Consider the following 14,464-nt stretch of genomic DNA (forward strand, 5'->3'; position numbering starts at 1 on the left):
TGCTGGAGTCCCATCCAGTAGGCCTGGCCCAGCACCAGCTGTGTGAGGGGAGGGGCAAGCTGGGGCAGGCCTTTATCTCAAGAACTCCCCAGCACTCCACCCTGCCCACCACCCCCCTGGGCACAAGCAGCCAGCCCTGTCCGGGCAGGGCATACACGGGGCACACACAGTGTCAGACTCTTTGGTTTCTCTGAGACTTACGAGAACCTCAAGAGGCTGTGGGGACAGGAAGACAGGAAGTGAGCTGCCCCAGGTCACACTGCAGGTTGGCCACAGACCCAAGTCAGTGAGACTCAAAGGCTGGGTCCTTTCCCACTGCATCACTTCCCCTCTGTGACCAGGTCGTCCTGTCGGAGCCCCTGCCTCATTCACTGAGGGGTGAAGGAGACACAGCTGCCATGCTGCTGAGCCCCCTCCTCCCTGGGAAGGCTCTGCTTCCTTGGCCAGGGTGGGAAATAGCATTAGATCGGGGCCAGGACACACAGGCCCAGGCCATCTCCTACGAAGAACGTGAGCTCCCTGGGGTGCGCCCAAGGAACAAAGGAACCTGTGACTTGAACAAGCCTTGCCCCTCTGAGAGCCCCGGATACCTCATCCGCACGGCGGGGCCCAAACCCCTCTCTTTCCTCCGTGTACTCAGACAGCATGGACCCGGCAGCTCCCAGGTCCAATAGGAAAGCATCTCCTGCAGGAGCCTCAGGCCGCCCACCCATTCAGACTGGCAGCGCACCCTCTGTCACTGCCTCCAAAGTGACCATCTTGTGACCAAGGCCAGCCTGAGAGTTCTGACATTTGCTTAAAGCTTTATGTTTAAAATAATGGCTTCTTGGGGCTCCTGAGTGGCTCAGTTGGTTAAGCGTCTGCCTTCAGCTCAGGTCATGATCTCGGGGTCCTGGGATCGAGCCCCGAGTCGGGCTCCCTGCACAGCGGGGGCTCTGCTTCTCCCTCTGCCTCTCCCCCTGCTTATGCTCTGTCAAATAAATAAAATCTTTAAAAATAAATAAATAAAATAAAATAATGGCTTCTCCTTCTCAGTCCTGAGACCAGCTGGGGAGAAAGGCATTCATTAGTCTGATCTCATCCTACAGACAAAGAAACTGAGGCTCATGGAGGATAAAGTGACCTGCCTAAGGTCATGAGATCCGTAAGAAGCCAAGCACAGCCTCTCCCAGCTCCCTCCACCCCACCGCAGCACCAAGCACCCATTCCAGGCACCACTGGGGCATAAAGACTGGTCTTCCATTACTTCCCTTGGTGGAACTGCCTCCCAGCGTCCCTGGCCTCCAGACCGTGCAGAGCAGCCGCCCCGCCTGGCCGGGGGCACAGGCCTGGGAGGGCTGCTGATTGCTGTTCAGCGCTGCTCAGCTGTGCTGTGAGGCAGACGCGGCCTCTCGGTTCCTGGGCCCCTGCCAAGCTCGCTGGAGTTGGCAGCTGCGACAGCACCGAGTCCCCCCGGCACTTGGAAGGCTCTCAGATCCTCGGCTGGAGTGTGATGCCACTTCTCTTGTTAAATGGCACCAGGTGGCAAAGAAAACATGGCACAGGGACCAGAGAGAGAAGTGTGCCCCGTGCCGGCTGGCGGGAGGCCAGGGGGTATGGGGAGACCCCGGGTCTCCAACAAAGTGCCGTGCCCAGCGGAGGCAGGCAGGCTGTGTCCAGGCTGCCTTGCTCTTCTGCTTGGATACCTGCTCCATCAGCTCCCAGAGACCTACCCTACTTGCACCCCCTCTCCACACTGCCCTGCAAAGCCCCACCCTCTCTGGCCCAGGCTACTGAGGAGCTGAGACAAGGCTGGTTCCTAGGGGGCACCGGGCCTCTGCCGATCTTGCCCATCCCCTCAGAGACCAACACACACTTCTACTTCTCACCTCGGCCTCTTCCTTCAACCCTGGACGCAGCAACCTCACCACGGGAGCTGGGCTCCCTTCCCCAGCGCCGAGGAGCCCCACGTCTGCAGTCATATTCTCCCTGGCTCGGGCAGTGCTCCCACCCTGCTCCTCGCCCTCTCCTCCCCCAGGCCTGCCCCTGTCCTGAGGCGCGGACCCCAGCACATGGGAGCGGCTCCTTGAGACTGCCCTTCCTGACGGCTGCTTTCTCAGTCAGGGCCTGCCCAGCAGAAGCGCCAGAACCTTTGTCCAACCATCAGGCACCTAAGAAAACGACTGGAGGGAAGAGCAGAGGGGGGTCTGGAGGCGGCCCCCCGATTAGCTGTGTGACGTGGACCCACTTCTGGCCGCTGCAGTCCTGGCTCCTCGAGCGGAAGTAGGGAAACAGTATCAACCTCGCAGGTCCACCGGGACAGGGGTGGGGGTGGGGGTGGCACAGGGGCGGCTGGTGAGGAGACTAAAGCGTGCAGTGTCCTGCTGCGTTGCGGACACGGGGGACCTCAACTGGAATCTTTGCTGCTGAGGTGCTCGGTGAGCCCCGTGGGGCGGCCTCCAACCAGCCAGGTGTCTGGCTGCCGGAACTTACTGAGCACTAGGGGTGCGGCGCTGGGCCAGGCTCGGGCAGGAGCCCCCGGAAAGGAGAAAGGCAGGCCCCGCCCTCATGAGTTTCAAGTGGCCCCACCTCATGGGGAGCATGGGCTCCGGCTGTGATGGCAAAGTCGAAGCGGAGGCCCCGCAGGGCCGGCCCTGCCCCGGGCACCAGGCAGGGCCTGGCACTAGCCGGGTGGGGGGCAGCGTCATGGTCCAAGGGAGCCCAGGCCCGGCTCTCCTCCTGAGGTCCCATCCACCAGCCCCCGTGTGCCCAGCTGGCTGACCAGATTCCTGGACTCCAACCCTGGCACTTCTGCAAATCCTCATCAGACCCAGAGGAGACGGGGAGCCACAGTCACGGCGCAAGCCCTGGCCGCCAAGCCGGGAGCCAGCCCTCCAGACAGCCTCTCACATAATTCCCACAAACGTATCAATTCATAAACAGTGTAATTCCTGGGTTTGCACCAGCTTTTGAACCTAGCTCCGTGGGATTTCACACGAGTTACCGTTCACTGAGCGCTTAGCTGGTACCGGGCAAGGTCTTACTGCAAAGGATCACGGGATACACGGAATACAAGTGCAGGGAGAAATACAGCTGCGGGCTTGTCATTTCATTCGGTCCTTGCAATGCAGCAAGGACACTAGAACGATCTCCATTACACACCTGGGAAACTGAGGCTCTATGAGGCCACAGCAGGCTCTGTAAGGATGGCAAGGCTAGGATGTGGGGTCAGATTGGGTCGCAGAGTCCAAGCTCCCCTGCCCGACCCTAACTGTCCGAAGTCAGTGTCCTCATCTGCACAGTCAAGGTGGTGCAGGAGACCAGGGGTTTTCAGACTTATTTTGGAGCCATGGACGCTTTGTTCAAGCGAAGCCTGAGGTGGAGAGGGAGCCCGGCAGGTGGATGAAGAGCATGGCGGGGAGGGGGCTGCATTCCCACCAGCAGGGCTCCGAGGCTGGGCCGTGCGGGGAACCGACCGCTGACCCAGAGCCCGGCAGGCAACAGCGGAAGTCCCCCGCGCCAGGCACCAGGCCATGGGGAGGGCCAGCTCGGGGGGCCGGCGGCTCTCACACGTCCTCCAGGGCGGGGTTCTCAGAGCTCCTCAGCAGGGACAGCAGGTTCAGGGCTGAGACACCAGGCACATGGCCCGCGCAGATCTGCAGCATGCGCACCAGGCGCTGGGCCACCGTGGCTCGAAAGCCTTCCACCTGCAGAGGGAGAGCGGAGGACAGGGGTGAGGCGAATCGGGCCAGAGCAGCTGCACAGGCTGCCAAAGGGGGGCCGGGTTCGGACATCACTGCCCATCACGGCCAGGCCCCTGTCCGCAGCACTCCTCACCCAGCAGCTTCCAACTGCTCCGACTTACAGAGCCTTCAGACGCCCTCCAGGGACACCACAGGCGACAGCCCCTCCTCCAGAGGAAACAAAGCTTAGCAAGCGGGGCTGGTGAAGTAGGCGAAGCGTCTCTTGGCCGCCCAGCTGGGATCTGAACCAGAGCTAGTTCCAACCGACGCCCAAGAGGCAGAAGCTCCAAAGGCTCCTTACCTGGGAGCGAGGAACACACTCCCAGGCGTGGAAAAGAGGAGTGGACCCAGAGTGGCCCTCATGGGGACAGGGAGGTGCCATCAACAGAGTTCCTTTATCAGGGCTTTCGAAGGCAGGGACCCAGAGGCGCCGTGGGGTGGGGTCAGGTAGGGCGGGCAACTCTGACCCCGGGCCTGGCGCCACCTCGGTGCCTGGTGAAGGACAAGGATGCTCCGTTGCCCTTCTCTGCCAACAGCCGCCTTAGGAGCGTCTCGTGCTCCCCTTGCTCCCCCTCTAACTGAGGAAGTGGGCCTCACCGTCCGACCAGTCACCTTAACTATTCCAAATCCAGAGGTGGCTGTCATTCTCACCGAGTCTCCTCTCAGCAGACCCTGGTCTGCCACAGCGCCCCCCCTCTCCAGAATGCTTCCCACCTGCCCCCCCCCCCCCCCCCGGGAGGCCACACCCCCCCTTCCTCCCGCCTCACAGGCTGCTCCCTCCTGTCACACATCTAAGTTCTAAGTGCTGCCCCCGCCCACAGCCTTGGCCTTTGCAGGGCTTCTCCCCACACACTCCCTGGAGACCTCATCCAGTTCCGTGATCTAAAACCATCTCACTGCCTACGATGCCCAAATTACATCTCCAGACCCTCCCTCTGAACATCAGACGCACATGTGCGGCTCCCTACCCGAGACACCCTGATCTTATTAGCATGTCCCCAGTGGAGTCCCTGAGGGTCCTCCCAACCCGTCCCCCCTGCAGTCGCCCCATCTCAGCCAAAGGCAGCTCCATCCTAACAGCGGCTCAGCTGAAAACTCCAGGGCCATCCTGAGTCTCCCTTCTCCCATGTCTCACAGCCAGGCCACCTGCACAGTCCGTGGGCTCCACCCTGGAAAAGCCCCAGTACTGCAGACGGTCCTGCCTCCCTCTTCTCTGATCACGGAGCCCAGGCCACTTCTAACTCTTCCAGAAACAGCCCCCCCCATTTCCCCATTTCTGCCCCCGCTTCCCTTCTACATACTCTCCTCCCAACAGCTGGAGGGATCCATTTAGACCCGCATCACATAAATAGAAAAGAAAAATAAATAAAGCCCAGGTCAGGCCGCATCCCTCCCTGCCCCCGCACCCTCCCTGTGGCTCCCGGTTTACTCAGCCAAAAGCCACCGCCCTCACTGAGGCCCACAAGGCCCCCCTGCTCTGGCGACGCGGTGACTGGTGCATCCACCACTACTCTGCCCTGTGTTTGCTGCGCTCGGGCCGAGGCCTCCCCAGGGGACCCTGGACACACCAGGCAGGCCCCGCACGACAGGCCTTGGCACTTGCTGTTCCTCCGGCCTCATGTGCTCCTTCCAGGGCCTGCCCTCCTCCCGTCTTCAGGTCTTCCAAGGTCTCATTAATGGTCACTGCCGTCAAGCCCGCTAAACTGTAACCGCTTTACCACCTGACCCACCACATCCTCACTTTCTAACACGTCGCACTCTTGACTTCTTTACTTTGTTCCCTCCACGACAACAGAGCTGGGATTTTTTCTTCTTCTTTCACTCTTTTGTTCTATGCTGCGTCCCTCGTGCCTAAACAGCGCTTGGCACACTGGACCTAAGAAGTCTTTGTTGCCGAAATCCTCTCCCTCTGAGTTCTGTGGCTTTGCCCCCCGAAATATACCTCCGAGCCGGCTGTTGCTGCTCGCACCCAGGCTCCCCGGCCAGCCTCCTGCAGCAGCCTCGACCCCCAAGCCTCGTCCCTGGCCGGGCCTCCTCCCATCCGGAGATGTGGCCCCAAGCCCAAGTCTGAGCACATCAGGCTGCTCCCGTCACCTGCAGGAATGACTTCATCCCACCACCAGGCTTCCAGGTCTCCGCAAGTCCTTCTGCTGTGGCACGCCGCACCTGCTGGCCTAGCTCACCCGATTCCGAGGGGGCGGGCGCAATGCCTGGCTCATTTGTGTGCTCAGGGAACGGCACAGGGCCCTATCAGCGGCGCTCGGAAATACAGTCACCGCGCCAATCCCCCAGCTTCTCGAATGTGTTTCTTCATGTGTAAAAGGGGGCTGAAAATTCCTGCCCCGCAAGGCTTTAAAATACAGCGAGGCTCAAACTCAGGTATGTGGAGTGTGCCCTGCAAAGGACAGCACAGGGACGAGGAGTGATGACTGTCCAAACGCCGGGTGCTTCTTCCGAGGGCAGGCCAGCTGCTGCCTGCAAACAGACGGGGCCACAGGCCTTTTCCTGGGCGCTCAGGCTCCCGGGACCCCAGGACCTGGTGTGGCCTGCCACCTACTGGCCACAAGGAGGACTGCACCACACGGGGCCAAGTGGGGGGCACCGCAGCAGGAACCACCGAAGGTTTGAGGTACCTGAGCTGTGGAGCAAAGATTAGGATTCCCCTTTGGAGATAAGGAGATGAAGGCTGCATGTAGGGGAAGCGACTTGTTCAGAGCTACACAGTCAGCAGACTAGGAAGGGCAGGGGACAGCCGTTTGCAAACCCGCGGGCTGTGCCGCTAACTTACTAGCTGCGTGACTGAGCAAGCAGGTCTTGGGTTTCTGGGGTACGTGGTGAGAAAAGCCTGGACGGGAAGGCAATTCGGGCGTGCCCCAGGCCTCAGTGTCCTATCTGACATCAGAGTGCTGACTAAAATAGTCATCAAATACGAAAAACGAGTTCGTGACAGAGTAGGGTGTGCATCTTTATTGATGCACTGAATAAGGAGAGCTGCCCATCCCCTTACGAGATGGAAACATCTGCCATTTCTGCTGGTAAAACAGCCCTAGCCCCTGCCAGTACTACCGACATCTCTTGCCTTTATTCATAATGCTAAATTTCACATAGAGTTTAGTGGGAAAGAAAGAAGTATTTTCCTCTTGTACAAATTCACAGATCCCCCGAATTCTACCCTCAGTCCAGAGGTGTCCACAGACCCATGACTAAGAACCCCAGGTCTGGGTGGTGATAACGGACAGGGTGCTGACTCAGCTCTCTCTGCATGACATCACTTGGCCTTTGGGAACAGATGCAAGACCCAGAACAGAGCAGAAATGAACCTCAAACCCAATAAATAGACCCCAAAACTAACTGAGCAGGTCTGGTACGTGTGTGGGGCGGCCCAGGCCCTGGGAGCCCTCTGAAGACCACCCAGAGGAAGCAGCTGCTGGGCACTTTTAGCAAAAAGTCAGGATTCATACTGCAGAAAGAGAAGCTGAAGAGCAAAATGTATCAGCAAAATAGAAATCTGCTCTGCTGTGCTCATAATTAGGATCGCCACTGAGAAACGCCAACAGAAGCGAGTTGGGGCAGAACCGACACCATACACATCCCTCCAACCCTCTACCCACCCACTCCCCCGCCATCCCTGCTGCCTGCCGGATGCCGTGCCCCAGGCTGGGACTGGACCAGGCCTGCAGTCCAGGGGCATAAGGGGGACAGTGGGCATTCTGACGGCGGGAGGACATGAGCAGCCCTGGTTAATGAAACAGACAAGATGCCTGGCGTCACAGCACTTCCAGCCCAGCAGGAGAGTGCGATATTAACGAGGACCCACCCATACACACACAAGACTTAGTTATGAGAGAAAACAAAGCAAAAGAAAAAGCAAGGCACAAGCCCTAGCACCCGGCATCTAAGAGGTGCTCGGGCTGAACGCATATCATCGCCCTGCTTTACATCTGTGCACCCCGACGCTTAGGGTGACTGCCGCACCCAAGGTACAGCCAGTGAGCAGACAAGCCAGGGTTCCAATCACGATCTTGTGTCTTCACATCAGGACCCCCTTGCTCGGGCACGCGACGACCCTCCGAGAAGCGTTCTCGACACACCCACGGCGTGCTGACGGCCCTTCCCTGTGCCCACGCGATCCGTGTCCTCACCTCCAGGTCACAGAAGAGCAGAGGGCTCCGGTAGGTGCGGGCCAGCCTCACGACGGTGTTCCGGTGAATGCTGCAGTGGCCCTCCCGCCCAGCTGCGGAGAAACCGGGAGGGCCACGGGCTGGAATGTCTGCCTTCGCAGCTGTGAGCCAGGGAACACTGGGAAAACTCATTCACTACCCCTCTCGGGGCCTCAGTTGCTTACTGGTCAGTGGGGTGACCATCCTGTTCAACCTGCTTTCCATCAAATTAGAACATAAAGCTGGAAGGCCCCGGATAGAGTGCTATATAAAAACACGAGTTTCCTCATCTCGTGTTGAGGATGGGATGAGGATGGGAACGGCCCCCAGCACTATAGAGATTCAATTAATTAATCTATAAGAATGACCTGGCATTCCTTATTCATCAATGCTTATTGAGAATAATCTGTGCCAGGCCCTCCCCCCTTCAGGAGTTCACGGTTCAGCTGGGTGGGGGCAGAGAGCTCAGACACACCACCCGTGTAGGAGGAAGGGTGGGGAGTCTATGGGATGGACTCCTTGGGGCCCGGACTGCAGGGCTGGTCAGGGAGGTGTCCCCCACGAGACGGGAAATAGGGGTTAGCTAGGCAAAGAGAAGAGCATTCAAGAGAAGCTGTAGGATGTAATCATTAAGGGCCTGGACTCCGGAGGTATGAATATTGGCTCCACCACTTTTAGCGGTGGGCCTCGGGCAGGTTACTTAACCACACGGGTAGTTTCCTCAGCTACACAACCTAACAGTATGTGCCTCAAAGGGTTGTACGTAGTGAAGATGAAGTGATACAGAAACGAAGCACTTTTGGAACAATGTCTGGTATACAGTGAGTGCTCAGGAAAGGCGAGCTACTGTTATTTCTGCTGTTAAATACGACAAAGTCTCCGGAACGGCAGGACTTGTTCAGAGAACTATAAGCCGAACCAAAGAACGGGAGAGTGACAGGAGACAAGCCCAGACAGGAAGGTGGAAGGCCGAAATCGTGTCTTCACAGGAGTTGGGATTTTACTCTGAAAGCCACAAGGAGTCACCGGGTAACTCTCCGCAACTCTCAGCAGAATGATCTGCTCAGATCTGCTTTCGGAGAGACGGCCAACAGGTCAGATCCTGAAGCTCACATTCTTTCCGTCCCCCCGGGGCGGCCTCAGTGAGGAGTCTACACAGTGCCAGGCACACGGCACCCGTGGCGGGGGCCGAGCGGGGATGCACTTACCGCCCGTGATGAGGAAGCCCACCTTCCCCAGGAAGAAGGTGGCGTCCACGTGGTGCAGCGACTCCTCTACGTTCCGGAGGCTGGTGCGAGAGGACAAACCAGAGGGCAGACCTTACCACCGAGAAGGCAGAAGGCCTCCCTCATCCCAGAGAGGCCGGGGAAGGAGATGTAAGAGGAAACACCACGGGGCGCCTGGGTGGCTCAGATGGTTAAGCGTCTGCCTTCGGCTCAGGTCATGATCCCAGGGTTCTGGGATCGAGTCCCGCATCGGGTTCCCTGCTAGGCGGGAAGCCTGCTTCTCCCTCTGCTCTCTCTCTCTCTCTCTCTCTCTGACTCTCATGAATAAATAAATAAAACATTTAAAAAAAAAAAAGAGGAAACACCACTAGGGGAGTATTTTTGCTCTTTTCATTTTGTTCAAGGACTTTTAATTACAAAGTGACTCAAGCCAGTAGAACAATCCAACAGTAAATATGGAGGCATTCAGTAAAAAGTCTCCCTCTTCAGCATCAACCTTCCGTCTCAATATCCTGGAGGTTACTGCTGCCCACCGTTTGGGGTATAATGCCATTTGCATATGCATATGAATTTCTCATATGCAAATACAGGCAGTGATATGTATAAGCATGTAGTTGGGTTTGGTTGGGTTCGACCTGTTACATTCTTTGGAATGATCACCTGGTATCACGATCTATTTTCTAAGTGATGGACACTTACACGGTCTCCAATTTTTCACCATTACAAAGAATGCCGCATGAACATTCTTTTCCTTGTATTCTCACACATGTGGGCAAATGTTTCTGTAGGAAAGATGCCAGATGCAGAATGGCTGGGTCACAATATGTGTCTTTCTAAAATGTACCTAGGTAGGGGCACCTGGGTGGCTCAGTCAGTTGAGCGTCTGACTCTTGACTCCTGGTTTCGGCTCAGGTCATGATCTCAGGGTCCTGAGATAGAGCCCCATGTTGGGGCTTGAGATTCTCCCTCTCCTTCTGCCTCTGCCCACCCCCACTTGTGCATGTGCACGCACGCTCTCTCTCTCTAAAAAAAAAAAAAAAGTACCTAGATATCACAAAATTGCTTTCCAATAAGGTGACAGTATTTACAGTCATATCAAGTATATGAAAACAGTCTTTTCCTCTAGGAAAAGGGCACTTTGACCTTCTGGGTCAAGGGTTTCATTCACTGGTGTCCAAGGAGCGATGAAATCTGTTGTCTCCTGGCCAAAACGCCAGCTTGGTCAGGTGAACCAAGCCAAGGTTTCAGCTGAACGAGCAAGGCCTGAGACGAACGGTAAGGACGGCTCTCTGCCCCTAAGTATGACTGAGGAGCAGAATCTCCCCAGAGACCAGTCAGCGTCCCTTTTGAACAGAGAGGTCTCACCCAAAGAGCAACAGATCTGCTGAGTTAGGACCTCTGGCCATCACGGCAGATCTCAGGCCTTTCTCTGCCCCACCATGGGCTCCAGTCACTGCCCACCTGTTCCAGCTGGCTGGGCAGCAGGTCTGGATTTGATCCTCCTGCTGGGTGTGTCTGGTAGCTCTATGTCCCTGGTTCTAGGTGTTTCCACCAGCCTTCCCTTAACCCCCACATGACTGGGTGTGTGCCTTGGTTTCTGTGCTGGATGCTGCACCCTGCCCAACCTCAGTCAGCCATCCCCCAAGAGGGAGAGAGCAGACCTTCCTCCGTACTCCCCAGGTTGGCTGCAGTCCTGTCCCCCAGGGCAGCCAGCACCCCAGGGAGGCCAGGCCGGGCCCCCAACATCACCACCACTCATTCTTCCTCTGGCTAAAGCCCCACATTGCACTGGGCTCCTGAGCCTGGACCGGCCTTCACAGTCCTGCACACACATTATACTCCTCCTGCCTGTTACATTAACCTTCTTCATCTGGAACCTTCTACTGACTCCCATTTTTACCAGGCTAGCTTGACCTGGTCACCTCCAGCAGAAAGTCTACCCTGCCCCAAGTCCTGAGAGTCAGAGGTCTTGTTGGGGCTCTCATAGCCCAACGTATTCTTCTTTTATGGTACCTATGCCAGATACTGTACTCATCTGTTCAGGACTCTAGCTTCCTCTCCCAGTGGGTTGGGAACACCTTGGGGACAGGGGTCTGCTTCATTCATGTCTGGGCCTGCCATCAGGGATACAGAGAAGGCTGCAGAAAGCTTTAGATAATTGACTGATGCCACTGCTGGAGTTAATTAGTGTCTTTATTTTTTATTTTTTAAAATTTATTTATTTGAGAGACAGCAAGCACATAGCGGGGAGGAACAGAGGGAGAAGGGGAGAGAATCTCAAGCAGATTCCGTGCTGAGTGTGGAGCTTGACGTGGAGCTCAATCCCAGGACCCTGAGATATGACCTGAGCCAAAATCAAGTCTGACGCTTTAACCGACTGAGCCACCCAGGTGCCCCTTTATCAGTGTCTTTAAAATATCATGCACTTGTGGGGCGCCTGGGTGGCTCAGTCATTAAGTGTCTGCCTTTGGCTCAGGTCATGATCCCAGGGTCCTGGGATCGAGCCCTGCATCGGGCTCCCTGCTCAGCTGGAAGCCTGCTTCTCCCTCTCCCACTCCCCCTGCTTGTGTTCCTTCTCTCACTGTGTCCCTCTCTGTCAAATAAATAAATAAAATCTTTAAAAAAATATATCATGCACTTGCCCCATCCTCACCCTCTGTGCTAACCCCAGGCAGCCTCTCCCTGTGTCCTCTCCTTCCATCACAAGTGAGGTCACCATCCCCGTGCACCCCTAAGCCAGGTCTAGCTGAGCCCTGACAGCCCCTAATCTCTGGCTCTCACCTGTACTTGCTGTGAAGGTTGACCACGAACACGATCAGGTCAATTCGGGGCCGATTCACATTGGAGGGCAGGGGGAGGGACCTTGCCAGGTGGCTGAAAAATGAGAAATTGCAGGATAAAGATATACATACCCACATCACAGTGAACTTTCACATGCTGCCCTCCATGGGGTACGAGGCTGTCAAGGGCTCCCCACCTATTCCCCGGAGGCTCTTGTGGGCTAGACTCCTCAGGTGAGCATAGGGACAGGGCAGAGCTGGTCCTATCTAGACTGACTCCTTCTGCCAGAAAGGAGCTCCGTTTGGGAACCACCTTGGCAAGAGGGAGTTCGGGATATAAGATGGCATGGGGCCAGCCAGCTACACTGCATGCTGGGAGGGAGATCAGGCTCAGAAGAGGGGTGTTAGACTGTGGGTTAAGATTAGGGGTTAAGACTGAACCCCTTTGGAGGGTGATGGAAGTGGGCTCAAATCTCAGGTCTGCCAATTATCAGCTATGTGACCTTGGGTAAGTCACCCTCATCACTCCCCTGAACTTGTTCCCTCATCAGAGTCTTTCAAATGCTGTAACGGGGTTTATTCTCGTAGTGAGGGGTATTTCTGATTCCCATGGAGGAACACCCTGTAGACTGGGATCCTTCTCCTTCAACATGAGCCTCTGGAGCTTATCTATCAGGGAGAATGACACCCACATAAATCCAGTCACCTGATTCCCACCAGCAGCTGTTTCTACTCTCCATCAGGTAGAAAAAGAAAAACAGAATACTACTTCTTTAGTCAACTTTTCTTGACTAAAAAGTATCTGGGGGGTATCTGAACACTCCTCTGTGCCAAGCACTGCTCAAACCACCGGGGATTCAGTAGTGAAAAAAGTCAAAGTCCCTGACCTCAAGGGGCTGACCTGGGGGTCCATGGGGGTGGCAGACCGGAAACAAGTAAACAAACAGGTGAACAAGGACATTTCCTGTGGTGACAAGTGCTGCAGGAAAACAGAAGTGTGTGACAGACAGTGATGGAGGATCCCTTATCTGGGGACAGATCACGCCTCGCGGGCCTGGCCCTACCTGCGCCCGCCTGTCTGGCAGCTCCTCCGCTCGCCCTCCTGGGCAGCCCACAGTTCAGGCCACCGCAGAGCGATCGGACACTCCCAGCCTCGGCTACTTACACCTTCAGCTCCGAGGCGCAGTCCTCCTTGAGCATCGAGTCGGCCAGCTGCTGCAGAAGAGCATCTTCCGTGCCCACCAGCTGCCCAGGGAGAGAAGGCGGCCTACTGATGTCTGGGCACAGCAGTCCCGCCGGAGGGCCTGGGGATCAGGCCACAGACCGAACAGCGCGCGACTCCCAGGATTCCCGCTCGCGCGCGCAGGGCGCCCTTTACCCAGAGAGGGCTCCGCCAGGCACGGGTTGAGGGCCCAGGCTGCAGCCGCTCCGGTCCTGTCCGCACAGGACTTCTAACCTCCCGGTACACCCCCTCGGGCGGCCGCACCAGCGACCCCGGGAAGCACATTACCGGCCCCGCGCTGAACTCAGCCTCCCGGGACCCAGCCCAGTCTCCCCGCCCAGCAGCCCCACCAATCACAAGCGGGGAAAGAGCCCGCCGCGCACCTATTGGTGGGGGCGTCCTTCAGCCTCAGAGGGCGGCTACTTCGATTGGTTCAGAATGTGGCTCTCCCGCCCACCACACCCCGGCCTGAAAAGCGCGCTCCAGAACCTGAGAGAGCGCAGAGGAGCGGGCAGCGGAGGCGCAGCCAAGGAAGGAAGGCGAGCGGGGGAAGCGGAGCAGCTGACGCCTACCAAGATGGTGGCCGTGTTCAGGCCAGGCTGCTTGTCCAGCGGCCGCAACACCGACATCCCAGCCACTGGCAGAACCGCCACTCCGGCAGCGCGCGCAGATCTTTCAAACCGCTCAGAGGCCCGCCCTTAAGTGAGCGACCGAGAGCCACGTGACCATAATCTGGGCGGGGCTTCGCGGGACGGGGTGGAGCCCTCTTAAAGGAACCCCTACCTCCTTTTTTGAGAGGGAAGTTCCAGCTCTGGCCCCAGGCTCTTTTTTTTTCTTTTTAAAGAAAGAGACACAGCGAGAGCGGGAACACAAACAGGGGGAGCGGGAGAGGGAGAAGCAGGCTCCGATGTGGGGCTTCATGCGCGGCTCGATCACAGGACCCTGAGATCATGACCTGAGCCCAAGGCAGACGCTTAACTACGGAGCCACCCAGAGTCATCCTTTTTAAAACAGAACAAAAAATAAATAAATAAAACAGAACCTGATCAAACCCCACCGACAGTTCCCACCCCCTTCAGAGTACATTGCAAATGCCTTACATGGACTTTGTGGCTCTATGCGTTCTGATCCCTGACAATCTCCCCAACCTCATCTTCTTCTGCTCTTCTCCCTCTTACACTCTTCTGGTCACACGGCCACTAGGCTGTTCTTCAGATATTCCAAGTATCCTCCTACTTCCTGCCTTGTCCCTATGGTACCCCGTGGCTGAAAATCTCTTCTCCCAAATAGTCACTTGGCTTGTTTTCTCACTTTGTCCACGTTTCTGCTCCAGCGCCACCTTATCAGGGGGTCC

General features: G+C 56.9%; 1 protein-coding gene across 6 annotated transcripts; it reads right to left on the reverse strand.

The window, feature by feature from the left end:
- Positions 1-2,907: 2,907 nt before the first annotated feature.
- Positions 2,908-14,300, reverse strand: CENPM (centromere protein M). 6 transcript variants are annotated; one of them, XM_036098284.2, is made up of 6 exons: positions 14,211-14,300; positions 13,054-13,133; positions 11,890-11,982; positions 9,091-9,170; positions 7,865-7,956; positions 2,908-3,686 (listed from the first exon to the last, which is right to left on the reverse strand). In XM_036098284.2, the coding sequence occupies exons 2-6, from the start codon at positions 13,086-13,088 to the stop codon at positions 3,546-3,548; spliced, it is 441 nt and encodes a 146-aa protein (XP_035954177.1). In that variant the 5' UTR covers positions 13,089-13,133; positions 14,211-14,300; the 3' UTR covers positions 2,908-3,545. The 6 variants fall into 6 exon arrangements, with proteins under 6 accessions (XP_035954177.1, XP_035954174.1, XP_035954172.1 ...); XM_036098281.2 differs by lacking the exon at positions 14,211-14,300 and adding an exon at positions 13,683-13,827; XM_036098279.2 differs by lacking the exon at positions 14,211-14,300 and adding an exon at positions 13,267-13,442.
- Positions 14,301-14,464: the final 164 nt, after the last annotated feature.

The sequence above is a fragment of the Halichoerus grypus genome, chromosome 6 (assembly GCF_964656455.1).
Source record: "Halichoerus grypus chromosome 6, mHalGry1.hap1.1, whole genome shotgun sequence".
NCBI classification, from domain to species: domain Eukaryota; kingdom Metazoa; phylum Chordata; class Mammalia; order Carnivora; family Phocidae; genus Halichoerus; species Halichoerus grypus.

Excerpts from the sequence above, each read along its gene's own strand:
- CENPM (XM_036098279.2), bottom strand. The coding sequence starts at position 13,395 with ATGTGCTTCCCGGGGTCGCTGGTGCGGCCGCCCGAGGGGGTGTACCGG. Across the intron at positions 11,983-13,053 it reads TGCGCCTCGGAGCTGAAGGT|CCACCTGGCAAGGTCCCTCC; the intron begins GTAAGTAGCCGA and ends CTCATTTTTCAG. Across the intron at positions 3,687-7,864 it reads TGCTCTTCTGTGACCTGGAG|GTGGAAGGCTTTCGAGCCAC; the intron begins GTGAGGACACGG and ends CTCCCTCTGCAG.